The sequence below is a fragment of the Phytophthora infestans genome, genomic scaffold, assembly GCF_000142945.1.
Source record: "Phytophthora infestans T30-4 supercont1.42 genomic scaffold, whole genome shotgun sequence".
NCBI classification, from domain to species: Eukaryota; Oomycota; class Peronosporomycetes; order Peronosporales; family Peronosporaceae; genus Phytophthora; species Phytophthora infestans.
Window position 1 is genome coordinate 484,317 of NW_003303717.1, and position 18,216 is coordinate 502,532.

Here is an 18,216-nt window from a genome sequence, read left to right on the forward strand (position 1 = left end):
CAATCATCGTAGCGCAGCCCCGAACGCAGGGAGTCCGATCTTTGAGTAGTCGTGCGTACCAGCGCTAGGCCGGTCCAGATAGGCAGACGCCATCAGTCATCGTTAAAAGAGATCCATCACCGTCACTTCTCGGCGCTGGGGCGAGTCCACGCCGTAACCCACAATCCATCGTAGTCGGATCTGGGACCGTGCCGGGCCCTCGTCACAAACCGTCGATCACGGTGGACAAACCGTCTCCCCCACCAGCGCATCTGGCGTATCACTGAACCATTGACGGTCCCTGACTAGGTCAAGAACCATCAGCCTAGCGGTAAGATCCAGACTTTCTCGCCTTTCCGCATTCGTTTCCTTCTCCTCACGCCGCCGCAGCTCTTCCCGCCTTCAACCATGGCCAAGACAAAGGAATCCAGCAAGGATGTCGTCGTCCACCGTCTCCGCGCCCGCCTCGACAGCAAGGGCAAGCCGTCGGAGGAGGCCAATGTCCTGCGCGCCCAAGTGGACTTCTACGCCGAGCTCCGAGATCACCTGGCCGTCAACGAGGCCTCCTCGGGGCTGCAGGCAGTCGACGTCCTCGCCCTTATCGCGGATGACGACTCCCTACCGGCCTCGCTGACGAAGGTCGTGACGCTGTTGCCGCCGCCCGGCTCCTTCGAAGACGGACAGCCCCCGACTCATGCTCTCTTTGCGCCGGAGCCCGACACGACCATCAAGCGTCCTGCCCCGCGCAACAAGGCCCAGTCGAAGCGTCCGGCCAAGAAGCGACGCACCACCGCGAACTCCCTGAAGTATTCCCTCGAGCTCCCCGACGACGTGCCGGCCACGATCCGTCGTGACGTGGATCGCCTTATCAAGGAGGCGGCAAGACGAGGGAAGACTCCGTTCCGGCTGGCGTATCCGTGGTCCGGGCAGCGAACCTGGTACGACCCGCAAGAGCACCCGCTGCTTCATCTTCTGCACTGGCGCTTTTGGATGAAGCACCGCGCTACGTTCTTCATCTGCGCCCTCTACGCACCCACCGGCAACTCCGACGCACGCCGCAAGAAGAAGTCCGTCGCCTTGCAGGTCCGTTTGCGGTCCATCAGCGCGAACATCGAGGTGTTCGGCTACTACAGCTTCCTGGCCCAGCTGGAGGACAAGGCCCACGACACCCTGATGTGGTACGGGGGCAAGGCGGCCGCTCACTCGGTAGCGGCCAAGACTCAAGCCGCCCAAGTCGACCTGGCGACGCTCTACAAGAAGGATAGGGCTCTCTACGACCGGACCATCGCCCGCGCTCTCGATCCGTTCTCCATCGACGAAGACGGCTACAGTTCCGTTCCGGAGCTGCTGCAGCAGACCCAGGCGTTGGACATCACTCGGAAGCCCCACCTCCGCCTCTCGGACGTCGCTCTGGGCCGCATCGCCATGGACGTTGCCAGCCGGTCGCCTCCCAACCCTGCTTGGGTTGGTAACAAGACTAGCGGCGTTTGGAAGCGGCTCCTCTCGGATTGGTCGCTCCGCGAGGTGCAGACCAACATTGTGCAGCAGCAATTGGACGGTACGTACGAAGCGCTGGACGACGTCAAGCCTTACGACGTGACCGAGCGAGGGGACGACGACTCCGACTTCGAAGGCGAAGACGACGACAGCTATTCGGCCTTGCCTCCTTCTGCGCCTCTTCCAGCCCGGCCCTCGCTCACGGTTTCCGGCTCCGACGGCGACGAGGACGAGGAAGACAAGGTCGACGAAGCCGACGACGCCGCCGAGGACGCCGAAGACGACGAAGAAGAGGTCGAAGACCGCGAAGAGGCAGCCGGCGATGAAGAGGAAGCGGAAGACGGCGAGATCACGGAGAGCAAGGCCACCTCCAAGTCCAACAGCGACGCGTTTTCGGTTGACCGCAGCCACGGTTCGGGCGTGACGTCCTCCAAGAAGTCTTCGGGCGACGGGGAGGCTAAGAAGGCCGCTGCGGCCACCAAGAAGACCAAGTAACTACCGCCAACCCGCGCTCAGCGTCGTATCGTAGCGTAGTGCCTCCCGTTCGTACTCGAAATCCCTTCCCTAATACTCTTGCTTTCGTTAATCTTTCTTTTGTTCCCTTTGTCAGTTCGTTCCATCGTTTCTCTTTTCCAAATATAAACATGTAATATAAACTCCACACCTGGTCCGTCCGCGTAAGAGTCCTGGTACCCAATCCACTTATCGAAATTCATCCAACCCTGACACCTCAGACACTTATTCACGGACATAGGCTACTCCATCAGTAAATCGTCATCACCGACCTCCGCGTTCGCATCCGCCAGGCGAGACCTCCGTCTTAACTCGGGTAACCGCTGCTTCTTCCGTTCGTCTTGTTCTGAAGCCGAGATCAGCGACTCGTACTCAGGCGACAGCGCCGCCCTCGGCAACCAGAACGTCTCAACGTTAGCGGCCAGCGCCAAATACTCGATGCCACGGTTAACCACACGTTTGGCCACCACCTCCAGTAGAGGAGCAGTGACTCCTGTCAGCGCAGTGTCCCCCATTCCGACGGTCAACCTCGCCGAGAAACTGGAAGCAGGCAGATCAGCCTCGTCCAGCGGACCGTCTTCGATCTCGTCACCGTTCCCCTCCAAGCCCTCGGGCACTTCATCCATGAAGGGCCGAGTCCACCGTCCTCGGAACTTCTTGAGTCGGTTGACGTTCACAGGCACGACTCGGTCGGGGTGCGAGGGTATCGCAATCCTGTAAGTGTTGTCTCCCACCTTCTCAACTACTCGGTAAGGCCCGTGCCATGAGAACGACAATTTCTTCGTCCGCACTTCTCCTCGCTTGGTCCTGAACACCTGATATACCCAGACCGGGTCACCTACTGCAAACTCCACAGCGACTTGACGGTCCAGTCTCTTTTCATGGCGGTCCTGCGCCTTCAGCAACTGTCGCTCCACGAGGTGTCTGGAGTCGCGCAAGGATCGGAACAGCTCACGCCTATATTGGGCCACTTCGTTGCTCTTCCACTTGGTGCCCAAGTTCAGGAATGCCACATCCAGCGGCAACGCCGGGTCACGTCCGTATAGTGAGAAGAAAGGAGTGTCACCGAGAGCCTCGTGATACGACGTCCTGTACGCAAACAACACCCGTTGCAGGTAGAGGTCCCAGTCCGTCTGAGCTTCGCTCACATGCATCCGTAGCATCCCAATCAAAGTACCATTAAACCGTTCGACTAGACCTTGCGTTTGAGGATGGTACGCTGACCCAAACAGCTTCTTGATCCCCAAAGTCTGATAGAATGACTTGGCCACCTTAGACGTGAAGTTCGACCCGTTGTCGCTCAACAGTCGCGACGGCACTCCGTGCCGAGCAACCACTCCGTTCACCATAGTATCCACGAAAGTTACCGCATCCAAACGTTCTACTGCAAAGGCTTCCGCCCACCGCGTGAAGTAATCTACGAACGCGTGGATGTACCGGTGACCTCTCCCAGTCAAGGGCAAAGGTCCTATAGCATCGACCACTAGCAGTGAAAACGGACCAGTCAGGTCAGCCACCGGCATGCGCTGCATGAGTCCAGAACGCCACGGTCGCGGTCCTTTCCCGCCGCCACACTCGCTGCAGGTGCGGACGTACTCTTCAACATCTTTCGTCCAGCCTGGTTAAAAGGCATGCCGTCTAACCTTCTCCGTCGTCTTCGTCAGTCCCATGTGAGACGACAGCACGTCCTTGTGACAGAAATGCAGCACCGTTTCCACGTATGTCAAGGGCACGACGGGGACTGAGTCCGAGCGAGCAGGGCCGGCTCGAGCCGGCAAGTTTACGCGACGCAAGAGCATCCCTTCTTGGACGGAGTACCTGGGTCCCATCCGCACCACTCGCGCTCGCAGGTACGGATCCAGCGGCAACGCTCCGTCCAGCAAGAAGGCCACCAGCGCCTTGATCCACGGCACCTCTAACTGTTCACTCACGAACTGTTCACGATCAAGGCTAAACTGGTCGACGGGTGACGGGGTGACCGGTCCGACTTCATCTCTGACAGGATCCTCGCGTAATCCAACCGGCCCAGGGTCGTCAACGTGCCCATCGGCCGGGTCGCCAGCAGCTCTGTCGGCGTATTCCACTTCTTCGTCCGCCTCGGGACTCGAATGCTCCCCGACTGAAGACGGACCCACGTCGTCGTCGTCCGGATTCAGTATATCGTTCATAGTCAGCGCCGCCACCATGCCCACTGGTAGCCGAGAGAGACCGTCCACATGCCCCATTGCCGTACCGGGCTTATGGTGTACCTTGAACTGCAGACTCGACAGCTCCATGGCCCACCGGGCCAGTTTAGCGTTCGAAGTCCGATTGCCGGGACTGAAGACCCACGTTAGCGCTTGGTGGTCCGTGTACACGTCGAACTCGCGCTTGTCGAGATAACTCCGAAACTTACGCGTCGCCCAGACGACGCCCCAGCACTCAATCTCCGAAATCCCATCCTGGTTGTTAATCCAATTCTTCTGCGAACCGGTCAACAACTTGCTGGTGTAAGCCACTACACGGTCACGGCCATCAACTTCCTGCATCAGACAAGCACCGACGGCGTACCGGGAGGAGTCCACAAACAACTTGAATCGTCTCCGGCCGTCCGGATAGGCCAGGATAGGAGTGTGGTGTAGTAGAACACACAATTATCGTCAGATGTGGATTCCTTACACAAACCACAACGAATCGCCGAGTTAGGTCGGCGGTTTGTATGGCCTGCGCAGAGGGTGGTCCCCTCGCGGTCCGGCCCTTCCGGGACAGACGAGTGGCTCGCTTCCACCCGGTTCCGACTAACCAAGTCAGATCACTTCCGAGGCTCCGCCGAGTTTGGTTCGGCTGAGCTCGTTCACAACCCTGTGCCCTCCACCAAAGGATGGACGACGGCGCGCGAGCGCTTTTACAGGTCACCGAGCGCAGAGGCAGCTCAGCTAGAAGTGTTACGGCACCCGGGCTATCCGACGTACCGGCCCGCTGAGTATGCGGGACTTTCTTTCGCGCGTAGCGAGACTTTGTCCTACCCGGACCGACCTAATCTCTTGGCGCTACCAGTCAATACCCTACAAGCTATGCCTCTCGAGTATTGACGGCAGGCATAATCCAGCCCTATGCAGGGACTTACCGGAAAAGTGTACACGTGTCTTGGACTAGGAAAATTCTGCTCTGTTATCTTCTGGGAGCCCTTTCGGCACCCCCTGTTTAATCCTATGCTTCTCATACAAATATCTAATGAAATGTAGTCGTTTCGGATCTCTACCGACCCTTCAGCTGAGTTCCGGCGACCGTTGAGCTCAGCGGCTGTCCGGATAGCATATCCGGACAGATCGCCGAGTACTTACCGTGATCCTTGGCTCCTAAGCTCTGGGTTATCAGACCGAACCGATTCTTGACCTAAAGTAGGTCGGCGTATGGTCGAATCTGGAAATCCCTACACCACAACTGCCCCGGTTATGATACGAGCCGAGCTGGTGAGTGTCTTAATCCTTCATTTTGTTCTGCCACCGTTGGTCCGTACTCGGCTGATGACGTCTCGCGGCTCCCCCCCACCTTCTTTGGTACGTTCGTTGCTTCCGCTGTCACTCACTTGGCAGCTTCTTACTCTTCGCATGTTGTTCCAGCACAACCCGTGGCACCATCCTTCTTCTCCAACTCCTCGTCGAGGTGAAGGCGTGCCAGCTGAGTCGATTCCTCGACCCGTCGGTACTCGTGGGGTCAGCGACCGGCATGAAGCTGGGCTGGTTGACCTGACAACTTCCCATGAGTCTGACGCGGAGTCGGCAGAGTCTTCTCGCGTGCGCCTTCCTGGTCCACCGAGCTTGCCGGGCGACACCACTTCGGGCGCCACCAATCAGCCAAGCTCGGCTGCTCCAGTGAGTCTTGACTCCCTCATGGCCAGAATTAACGAGCAAGGGCATGATCGCCGAGAAGAATTGACCTTCTTGGCGAGGCTCATGGCTTACGGATTTACTCGTTCCGTGGAGCCCTCCGATCCCGTGCAGCGGCGAGCGATTTTGCATGCTGCTTCCGCGGGGGAACTGTTGAATATCTTGAAAGGCAACTACGCCGCTCTTGATTATCCAAAGATCATCGGGGATCTCCAAGCTGACAATCAAGCTGTTCAGGAGGAGAACCGGGCACTGACTCGGCGACTGGACTCGCTTGCTCTCAGCAATGTCGACTTGTCAACTCAGCTCTCGTCGGCCCAACAGCAAGTGTCTCGATTGGAGGCTGCTGCCACGCAATCGGCTAATCTCCTCGCGTCGCTGCGAAAGGCTGTAGCTCTGAGTGAGGCAAAACTTGCTCGGGCCATCGCAGCTGAGCAGAGCAAAGTTGACGCTGCGTTGGGTCAGGCCCGCTTCCATCATCAGCAAGTCTTGGATCGAGACGCCGAGATCGACGTCCTTCTCCGATCCATTTCTGAGAGGGATGCGGCGTTCGTCACTCTTCAGGGCATTGCTTCCAAGCACTTCGAACAGCTGCAGGAGTCGGTGCGGTTGTACAGCTCCACCGGTACTCAACCCTTGCGGCACGCTCAGTCGGTGATCGCTGAGCAGCGGGCTGTGATCTTGCGACAGAAGCGGCTCATCCGTCGGAATGGTATTATTCCGATGCACGATCCTCACATGGCTGCTGCTGCTGGCGGTGGCTTGCAAGTTCCTGGGCTTGATCCGTCCGACCTTCTCCTCAACGCCCGGCTGTGTCGTGTCTTGGAGTCTCGCTTTCCTGAGGTTCTCAACATCCCCGCTGGTGAAACTCGGCGGTTGGAGTTGATTGTCCATCCTCGCCGAGATGCTCCAGTGACGTGTTCCATTATTGGTCCTAGTGTGGTTCCCTCAGCTAGTCAAGCGTCTTCGGCGACTTCATTGGCAGACTCGGCTGCGGCTCCAGTCAGCTCAGCGGCGGTAACAACCCAGGCTGAGCCGACTCTTGCTCAGCTTCACCGTACGGCTTTGGCAGACTTGACCTCGACTCAGCGGCTTCGGCGTTATGCCAACCCCAAGTCTCCCACTGCTGCAGGTCCTCGTCATCGTGCACCGGCGCCGCATCCGCCTCAACCATACGCTTGTCCACTCCCCGGAGAGGATGGACACGAGGCTATCAGTACCCTTTTGCACTCAAGTTCACCTCAAGCTACTGTATCCGATGGAGGAAGGCCTCGCTCTGGAAAGTCCCGTCGTCGGACTCGGCGGAAGAAGGTTCGTCACCTTCAGCTGAGTTCTGCTACTCAACCCGCTGTCTCTGCTCGCTCTGAAGACGACGATGACGCTTCGTGCGAAGCTGAGTTTGAGTTTGAGTTGCCTGAGCCGCCCGCCGACACCGTTCCTGCAGTTGCTTCGACGACTTCGGCGGGTTCTTCGTCTTCTGGTCCTCCGGTGACTTCGTCAGTCGCGGCTACTCGCCCACCGCCGATATCTTCATCCGATGTCGTGGCTTCACTGCCTGTCCCGGCTACGAGCGTGTGTGCCCCAGGCTCGACTTCGCCCATCTCCGCTGGGTTGCCCCAGTCGAGCGCACCACTCAGCGTCGTGCTAACGGTGGTTGAACGCTCCCAGTCGCCCTCTCGAGGTCTGAGCGTATCCACCACGCCGACTGACTTAGTGACTCCGGCCGTGAGTGTCCTCAGACCGTCTCTCCCTGTGACCACGGCCGTGTTGACGTCCCCATCTGGGCGCCCTATCCGGAGATCTGCTGCGACCGCCCGCACTGTGACTGCTCAGCTGCTTGAGGATCTCGACGCGTCTGACGACGAGGTGTTAGGGCCTGGTGATGGTTCTGTACCGTCCACCGGCTCGACGAATCCTGCCGCTGGGTCGCTCTTGGATCCCATTTCCTTATCAGAGAACTCGGCTGGCAGTCCTTCAGGTTCCGACTCAGCGACCGCAGATGCTCGTCGTTCTGCCCAAGCGAGAAGTTTTCATGCGGCGATCTTCGGTTCTGACGACGAGATGAGCGATGAGTCCTTGCCGCCGAGTGATCGCCACTCCTCGCGGCCTTCATCGAAGGATTCTGGTGACGAAACGAGTTCTGCCTCTGCGCCGGCTTCGGGGAAGCAGCAGCATCGCAAACGTCGTGCCTCGTCGAGTCCTACCGGTCATCGGTCGAAGCGATCCAAGAAGCACAAGAAGCATCACAAGACGCACCGACACCACAAGCATCGGCAGCTTCTGTCGACTCCTGATCCAGCTCCGGCTCAGTCCATTCCGGCTGCTCCTTCGCCGAGTAGGCTCCCGGTTATATCGATTCTCTCTCAGCCGAGTTCGACTGCTTCATGTCCGGCTGTGGTCGCACTTCCCAGCGCTCTTACACTCCCGCCGGCGACGTTACGGACTCGGGCCTCGCAAGCGGTGTCCAAGGATTGTCGCCTGACTCTTCACATGGCTCAACTCCGCGAGGTACCATTCATGCATTTCGGCTCAACTCGTTGTTGGAATGCATTATTGGATACACTGAGCGGGGGGGTGCAGATGGAGCTCGTAGGGGGCAAGAGTCGTGTTCCACCTACGCCGTGTTCTCTTGACGGCATTCGAGCTTTCATGGCCGTTTTCGACCCGAGCCATCCTTGTCAGCGTCTTCGGCGGATGCTCCCTGAGCTTCCTTTCTTCTTTTCTCCGTCGATACTGGAGGAAGCTCGGCGATGTTTGGCTTCTCAAACCTGGCCTCGAACTTTGATGCAAGTTCTTGGAGATATGTGGGTGAAGCTTCGTGGCGACAGTCCCTTGGACTCGGCGGGGAGGCCCATCCAGACAGATGGCCAAATGACTCGTTACTTCGTAGCTCTCTATGAGCGTCGTCATTGGAGTGTCGAGTCGAGTGTGTTAATGGGTCTCCATCCTGACGTCAACCCGGCTGCCACGCCCGCCCAGCTTGCTGAGGTATACGAACTGTGGCTGGTGTACAAGCGCGAGCGCAAACGTCGTAGTGACACCTTGTGATCTTTGGTTGTTGCTGTCTACGACCAGCTTTACTCGGCGGTCACTCAGAAGCTCGGCGATGAACCTGCTCCACTGGTGGACGCAGAGGTTTATTTTGATCCGTCCGTTCCCCATTACTCTCCCGTTAGCCTTTCGTGGGTTCCTTCCGGGAGAGACTGGGTCCAGTGTGCTCACGATGTGGATCTAGCCGAGCCCTGGCGAGCTTGGTGGCTTACTGACCCGGCGGTCCATCCGTACAATACTTGCTTCCGGGCTCGGAACGTGGACTTCTTGGTTTTCGCTCCGCGCGGTATGGATCCTCAGGTTGTTGACGACGCGATTGAAGAAGATTTCGATCTTGCTGAACCAGCGCCTCCTGCCTATGCCCCGGGTGCTCCAACTCGGCTGAATCGTCAAGGCATCCATATCTTCACTGGGTCTTCGATCGGTGAGCTCGGCTCAGATGGCGAGAGTGCGTCTGATGACGACTCGGCGGACGATGGGTTGGGTTCTCCCAATCTCCGAGGCGCGTTTCCGAGTATGTCTCCGTTCGGCACCCCACTCCCCAGTGGAACGGATTCTCAGCCCACTTCCGCCGCGTCGGGTCCTGAGGCATCTGGTTCGGCGTCAGCTTCGTTGGCTAGCTCGGCGATGATACTTCTTGCCACGGCTGCGAATGTTGCATCTCCTTCCGCAAGTTCCCAAGGGATGACGTCTGCTACGACGCCACGCCCCCAATCGTCGAGTCCGCTGAGCTCTTCCCAGTTGTCTCCGTCGGGTTCAACTCACTTGGAATCCGGATCGCCGACTTATTAGTTTTCTTCCTTTGACTGGGCGTCCCGTAGGTATCGTTCAGGACTTCATTTCGTAATTATTCAGTATATGTAGTTTCGACACAGTAGCATTCCGTCTCAACTCGGCCTGTGTCGTCCGCTGAGTTGGTGTAACTTTTGGTGCAATAGCTGTTAATCCTCATCTGCAACTTGCACCATTTGCAGACGGTTTTCGCGCTTCTTCTGTCGTAGATAGTCAAACAGGAGACCCCCACATGACAAATTCGACAGTGGTTCCCAAGTAGGCTCATCGTAGCCGACCCACTTAACTTTAAACTTCCGTTGTGATCGTGACGTACTTGTGGATAATGGTAGCTCATCGTCGAGAATTGCTTCGACTTCATACTGGTTTGTACTTGTGTCTGGTTCCCAGCTGTCTTCAGGCAGTAATTCTTCATCAAAGTCAAATCGCTGAGTCTCTTCGAGGTCGGCGATTAGCCTCGTCTTTGGTTTTCCGCCGAGTTCGGTGACTGCCTTCAGACGTGATACATGGACCACTGGGTAGAACCTATATCCACTCTTGTCGGGTAACTCCAATTCATAGGCGAATTCTTCCACCTTCTTCTTCACCCTGAATGGTCCATGCCATCGGTGTGCTAACTTCTTGGTCAGGCCCGACTTGACTCGCTCCATAAACAACCAGACTTGATCTCCTTCTTTGAACAAGGATTTGGTGGATTCATCGCCTGGTTCTGCAACTTCATCTTCGTCATCTGATGTGTTGGGAATGGATCTTTTCTCCTTCTTGCTCAACGCTTCGTTGTGCTCTCGAGCTCGTTGTGCTTTCTCTCGCACGTGGAACTCAGCTGCTAATCGAAGTGCCACTTCTCGTTGTCTGTTCGCTTCTCGGCGCCACTCGACTGCGTCCGCCGAGTTGACTGGGCGTCCCTGTCCACGTCGTATTGAAGTCGTCATAGCCTTGAGTGTAGACTTGGCGTCCCAACCATGCACCAGATAGAAAGGGGTTTCTCGCCGAGTCGAATCTCTTGAGTTGTTGATAGCGTGTACCATCTTCTCGGCGATGTCATCCCAGTCGGCTTGAAGTGGGTCTTCTACATAGACCCGTATAGTCTGAACTATTGTCTTGACTGACCTCTCTTGTTGACCGTTAGCTTGTGGTCGGTAACTCAGCGTAGCTCATGATCTCGACTGCATCATCTCGGAGAACTTTTGGAATACTTCACTCATAAACCTTGGATCTCGGTCGTGCCGTATCAGAGACGGAGCCCCGAACTGCCTGAAGACGCATTCCTCAAATACCTTGGCCACTTCGAGTGCTCCGGTGTCATTCATAGCCTTAGCGATAACGAACCCCGTGAAGTGGTCCTGGAACAGCAGCAGTGCAGTATTGCCCCGCTGAGTTCGAGGAAGGGGAATCACGAAATCCATTGACACGACTTGGAATGGATGGTCTGACACCGCATTTCCCGGCGAATAACCTCTCAACTGTGGCTTGCTCTTACTAGTATTGCAGTCCTCGCAGGCCCTAACATGTTTCACCACGTCGGCGTAAAGACCAATCCAGTAGTAGTCGGCTTTGACTCGGTGATACGCTCTGACGATGCCTTGATGCCCTCCTTCGATCGAGTTGTGGCAGTAATGAAGTATTTCGTCGACCATGGTTGACGGAATCACCAATCTCAATGAGAGGTTCGGTTCGCCGAGTTCGCCAAGTCGGCGGGCTTCATCTCGGCGGTATAACAGGCCGTCTTCGCTGAGTACAAAGACTTCTGCGACTTTGCCGGCATTCTGAGCTCGACGGTGTGTAAGGTCCTCCAATTCACCTCTCAGGTACGCCTTCAGATCGGCCCACCTGAGTTCTTCATCTTATGCCTTCGCGATTCGTCGTCTCCGCTCAGTCTGTACCGTCACTGGATCAATGTCGTTGGCATTCTGAGCTGTCTGGGCTGACTCCATCTGCGACCCTGTTTCGACATTCGGGGTCGTGTGGTTAATCCGCCGAGTCGACGCCCTGCTGACTTGTTCGAATTCATCTCCACTGCTTTCAAACGCGGATTCTCCAGGATTGGTAGACATGGCTTCATGATCCTGACTTCCTCCTCTTGCTCTAGCCGAGTCTTCATCCAGCTCGTCCTCAAAGTGAACTCGGCGTACTCGGCTACGAGTGACTGCCGTGACAATCGGTGTTTCCGCTGGGTTGTCTGTGGCGTACAGTTCTTCGGCTACGCGGTTAACCATTCTCAGCTCTGCTTTCCTATCCGTTTCAAGAATTACTCGTCCAGCTTTAGCTTCCAGTGCTTCTGTAGCGAGAGAATCAGCCGCTGCGTTATAGTGTCGCGCTATGTGTCGATACCGGACCGAGTTGAGTTGTTTCGTGAGATCCTTGTGCCGAGCTAGTTCCACTTGCAACGTTTCCTTCTTGCATGCTATCACCCCCATGGATTACTGGATTGCAAGCCGGGAGTCACCCACGATAATCAGATCGGTTATCCCTCGGTCAATCGCCGCCAAGACTCCATTGTTCATGCCGGTGTACTCGGCGATGTTGACTGTGGTGGACGACAGGTACGCACTCGCAGCAATCTCAATGTCCCAATTCGGAAGGCGCCACAGTATCCACGAACAACTGCCATACCCGCCGTATTTAGCCGTCTTCGCTGAGCCATCAAATGACAGCACGCATCCTGCAAAGTCAGCTGGTATTCGGGCATATAGCAGCGCTGGGTCCATTCGAACTGTCGCCGAGTTCTTGGAGGGAGGTGCCAGGTGCTTCAAGGAATCGTCGAGTCCGATAAACGGGGTTATCGACGCCTGGAGCAACTGGGCGAAGTCTACATCTCGCTCACGTACTCGTTTCACCTTCAAATCGTAGGGCGACAACATAACTGCGAAACTGACTGCGCGACCGTACAGCGACTTTGGCTTAAACACCCACTCCAGCGTGGAGAAACGGGTGTAGACGTGAAGCGTCTTTCCCGCCAAGAGAGTGTAGCACACTTTCAGCAATTGCAACAGCGCGACTACTTCTTTCTCAGCGGGATGATAGCCGAGTTCGTTCTCCTTTAGTACGCGTCCGCAGAAGCGAACTGGGTGCAGCTTGTCGTCGTGTGGTTGCATCAACGTACTGCTCAGCGCCCACTCATTGGCGTACAACATTATGTGGACTTCTTTCGCCGAGTCGAAATGACGCAGAATTGGAGCTTCTGCTACCCGTCTTTTGAGCTCGGCGAATGATGCTTTTGCTGACGCCAGGTCACCCCCAGGGCCAAAGTCCGTATCCTTTAGCTGATAGAGTACTGCTCCGTAAACAGCCAAGTTCTGGATGAATCGGCAGTAATAGTTGAGGGCACCGAGGAACGCTTGCATCCCCTTCTTCGATTTCGGGAAGGCGAGCTCGGCGATCGCGGCTATCTTCTTCACATCAGCGCGTATGCCACTCGGCGTAATCTCGTGCGATAGGAAATCAACCTTGGGTTGGATAAAGATACTCTTGGTAAAGCTGATGCTAATTCGACATTCTGTGAACCGGGCTAGTAATCGGTCGAGTGTCTCCAAGCAGGCGTCGAACGTCTCCCCTCCAAAACAGATATCATCGACAAACGACCTCCGCTTGAACACCGGAATCAAGGAAGACTGGTCAGGTTCTCCATCAGCAAACATGTCGCCGTCCGGTCCATTGACCAGGTCTTGGACCGGATCGCAGTCAGCTTGTGATTGGTGGTCAGCTTCAAACTTCGTCAGCTGACTCTGCGTTGAATCGCTGAATCCGTCGAGCTCAACTCGCCGAGTTCCCGACTCGGCTTCAGCAACAGCCATTCGTTCGGCAAACAGTTGCCATCCTCCCTTTGGTTGAACGTATCCCCATAGAGCGTTGTCGATTAGTCGCTGGTAAATCATAGGCGCATTCTTCAATCCAAATGGCATTCGTAACCATTCAAAGTGTCCAAGTGCACATACGAACGCTGAGATCTGCCGAGCTCGGCGTGTCATCAAGACTGCCCAGAATCCACTCGCAGCATCGAGCGAGCAAAACCACAAGTAGCTTTCCAATTCGGTAAGCAGGTCATCAACCAGTGGCATAGCGTATTCCATCGGTGTCGTAACCGCATTAACCAGTTTATAGTCAATGCATAGTCGAATATTTCTACCATTTTTCTTGAGCAATATCACCACTGGCGAGGCCCAAGGGCTGCTCGAGAATGATATCAACCCAGCTTGAAGCAGCCCCTTCAACAACTCGTAAAGTTTGCTCAAGTGGCGGAGAGGTATCCGCCGAGCTCTCTGCTTAATGGGTGCGTGTCCTTGAACGTCGATGTCGCACAATGCTCCGTACGCTGGAGGCGGCAGGGCATTACCACTTGAAATCATTATCCCTTCGTGCTTTTGTAGCTCTGCCACCAATTTAGCCGACTGTGCTGGCGTATGACTACTCGACTTGACGTTTGCAGCGCCATAGTCGAGTTCGGTAGGTTCAGCTTCAGAAAGATCGGGAAGGAAGGCCAGGTCGTGAGCGTAGTCCGTCAATTCCAAAATTGTTCCACTACGCTCAAAGGCGTTGGTCTTACTATCGTCAACATCATCCTCTTGCTCGTCTTCGGTCGTAGCGATAGCCAAGTAGTGTTGTCTTAGAGTTTCCGTTGCGTCTCTCGTCGAGTTGCACTCGTCACCTTCATCGTGTCCTAAATCGTAGTCAATTCCGCCGGGGTCGAACACCGTCGCCGCTGAGTTCGTCACTCCGATCTCAGCTATAGTACCTTCCACCAGTAATACCTCTGGTAATTCATAGTTGTCGGCTGTGTCAGGGTCCGTATTCGCTGAGTTCACTGCGATGGTCGATCTGACTCCTGCGTTCTCAAACTTGGCTCCGAGGTAGATGGTATCATCGTCATATTGTCTAACCACTTTCGGACAGGTCGTAGTTTCCATAGTCTCCAACGCTGAGTCCGTCGTAGCTGGGTCGTCGTTCGGCTTTATTCCTTCAGGCAGTAATACCTCCCGATTATCATAGTCCTTGGTCTCGTCGGAGTGATCAACCGCTGAGTTGGTTGTGACGGCAGAACTAACTTCTGTGCATGCAAACGCGTCTTCGGTATAGCTGGCATCCTCACCGCATGCTGTGCCCACGTCCGAGGCGCTCTCAGTGTTTAGATCTCTTGACGCCGAGTCCACCGCCGCCGACTGGGTAATGCAGGCTTTCGGTGTACCCATCGCTGAGTTCACCGCGGCTGCAGAACTTGGTCTAATTATTCCAAACTTAACTCGGTTGTCAGCTACGGGTTGAGCGTCACATAGGGCGTGTTCCGAGCGTTCTTCAAGGTCTCCTTCCGTTATAGCTGAGTCTTCAGTCGCCGACACGTCTTCTGTGGCCCTTACTTCACTTGTTCCTTCAATCGCTGAGTTCGTGTTGACGTCAGAAATGGCGCCATCGTCTTCAAACTTAGACAGCTGATTGGAGACATCTTGGCCATCGTGTAGCACCGACGTACGGTCCGCTCGGACGTCTTCCAGCTTGAACGCTGAGTTTATAGCCGGGTCACCCCTTGTCACCCCTGAAGTCGATATGACGTCTGCGTTACCGCGACGCTTCTCGTAGTCGCCGGCTTCAGTGTCGGCTTCGATCCTTCTCCAGCGTTCGGCGCATGTTAATTCTGGTCCACTTTCCACTGGAGGAGGTCGTCTTTCCACCGCCGTCGGAGTTGGGTATTTTCGTCTTTCCACAGCTGGCGGCTGGTGTGACAACCAGTCGTCGTACAGTCGTTGTTCTTTCTGCAGCAAATCTTTATCCATCGCCGACTCAAAGGCCAATATCTGCCAGTCGCGGTACTTCGCCGAGTTCACGCGGACAAATCCCTCATTGGCCAGTACTCCGTGTGGTTGCCATTTTATCACATAAAAGTGAGGTGGGCACCAGACTAACGTCGGTCGTACGTTCGTAATCAGGACATGGGTTGGTCTTCCTCGGCGATTAAAAACAACCGTTGGAATCCAACCCTTCGTCCGTCGCACCCACAAGTCATGCGTCGACTCACTGGGTTGGCGCCTGGGCAATTTGAACTCAGCGGTCATTCGACTTTCGATCGTTAACCCGTCTGGTGGTCCGCATGGGACATTTGGTCCAAACTCGGTCTTGGTCGGCGCATTACTTGATCGGATGAGTGGGATCACCATCTCATCGGGTAGCTTGACCGCCGAGTTGTACAGATCCAGACGGATTCCAGCTGGGATCATGAAGTCGGTACCGAGAATCAAATCGACTCCGGCATGATGAGGCATTATCCATACTTCAAACTCGTATGCCACTTCCCAGCCGAGTGTCACCTTCACCACTGCTCTTGACGTTGTCACCATCCTGTCTTTACTTATTCCTTGTATGTCAATTCGCTTATCTCGGCTGGCCACTCTCTTGAGACGCAGTTTCCTCGCGAAGTACTCACTCATCGCCGAGACATTTGCTCCGGTATCCAATAATATCTTGGTCCTTCGGTCGTTCACTGCACCCAATACGAGGGCTCTCATTCTAACTCGGCGATCAAACGTCTGTGCTGACCACCATCCCAGCCGTTCTCCCGGAAGCAGCTTCATGATTCTGGTACGGTGCACAGCCTGGTCTGACTGCCGAGTTACACTTGCAATCGCTCGGTTGTTATCATCTAACTCACCGAGCTCACGTTCAATTCCGTCGATTTCACACATCCAATTGCTATCCCCGCTTCTTCCCTCGGGCCGTCCTGCTTCGCCTACGAAGGCAAACAAGAAGTTCGCCTCAACTGCAGGTTCAGCTGACTGTGGCAGCCCGGCATATTCCAACCCAGTCAGTGTTGGCGGGCCGCCGAGTTTAAATCACTCGGCGCGTAAAGGTTTTGCAGGTCTTCTGGCACTTGCGACTTGTCGACAGAGTTTTTTACGAACGCAACCAGCTTCTCATATTGACGAAACAGCTCGCACTGGCCGCCTTCATGGACTTGTCTGCAGAATTTGCAGCGTCGTCGACAGTAGTGAGCCGAGTGCCCCATTCTTTCACAAGCTGCACAAGGTCCACGTTGGGTGTTGTCGCGTGATCCATCTCCACGGTTCGACTGTTCTCGTTGGTTGTACGGTCGCGGAGGTCGGTTCGCTGAGTTTCCCCAGCTTCGGTTCGAGCCATTCTGGTCTCCCGCCGAGTTCTCTCGGCGGTCCGGTGTATTTCCTTTATCATTGGAAACGCCGGCGTCAATGTAGTCGTCGTCTTCCGCTGAGTCGTGTCCTCCGGACTGGTCCTCATCACCCCATTCGTCTTCGGAGTTGTACGGACTCGGCGGGTTCTGATCGATGCGTTCCTCTCCGTCGGAGTCAGCGTCAACGACAGTGACTCGGCGGTCGCGGTTTTCTTCCTTGCGACTGCGCTTCTCATCTCGACGTCCATCTCGGCGTTCATCTCAGCGGCTCTGATCCTTCCGCTTGTCATCTCGGCCTCGTGCGATCACGAGTCGGTCGCGTTGCTTCTTGCGCTTCTCGCCGAGGATCCGACGATTGATTATCTGTTCCACCTTACTGATGTCTTCCAACTGCAAGGGGTACATCAAATCCATCACATCGTCATCACCACAATGCAGCAAGAAGTGTTCAACATGGTCAGCTGCGTCGGCGCCACCCTTCTCGTACTGGATCTTGGCCGTCCGAGCATACCCGTTGAGTCGGATCAGGAAGTCGCAGATCGGTTCGTTGACTTTACGTCTCGCCGAGTAGTAACGAGTGCGGGCGGATTGGTCGAACTGTGAGCATTAATAATCCAGGAACGCCTCGCTGAGTAGTTTCCAACGTCGCTGAGTCTTCTTCGGCAGCTGCCTGTACCAACTCTTCGCCGGGCGTCCCAAGCATAGCGAGAAAGGCTCGCACCATGCACTTTGGGGCATCCTGGTGCTCTTCATCTCGTAGATGAAGCGCTTGAGCCACTGGAGCGACGTGTCAGAGCGGTAGCGCTTTCCTTCGAACTCGGCGATTTTGTCGAGCGAGGCGTGGGTTCGGACTTCGAGGTACTGCGTCGAGTCCTCTTCAGTCGCGTCAAAGCTCAAGTTTCGGATGTAGTCCTTCACGGTTTCTTCACGGTTACCTCTCACGTCGAAGGCGTCGTCGTCTTCTTCATCCTCCTCGTAAGCCTCAGCCTCATCTGCAGCGTCATACAATTCACGGTAACGACCTACATTTCGCTGCCCACGACTCGGCGCTCGCTGAGTCGGGTTTAGCTTCAGTGGAGTCAGCATGTGAGAGTCTTCGAAGTACGGAGTTCCTTGCGTAGCGCGGAACACTTCACGTCTCTTCGTCTCCGGGGTCTTCGGCAAAGGAATCTTGCTCGGGTCCTCGCCGAGTGGTTTGAACTCGGCTACTCGGCTGTACACCTTCTTCGTTCCACCAGGGGCCTTCTCCAATCCAAACGCCACTCTCAGCTTCTTCTTCCATTGCCAGAGTTCGGCTCCGCCACGGGTCAGACTCCAGTCGGACAGGATGAGGCTGTTTGGTCGGCTGTTGCACCGATAGCCCATCGCCTTCAACAGCAACAC

The 18,216-nt window shown here is 55.8% G+C and overlaps 1 protein-coding gene across 1 annotated transcript; it reads left to right on the forward strand.

Annotated features, from left to right (window-relative positions):
• Window positions 1-387: 387 nt before the first annotated feature.
• Window positions 388-2,102, forward strand: PITG_15538 (uncharacterized protein; the record flags this gene model as incomplete). Its single annotated transcript, XM_002897646.1, has 1 exon — window positions 388-2,102. One exon carries the CDS (start codon window positions 388-390, stop codon window positions 1,969-1,971), a length of 1,584 nt encoding a protein of 527 aa, XP_002897692.1.
• Window positions 2,103-18,216: the final 16,114 nt, after the last annotated feature.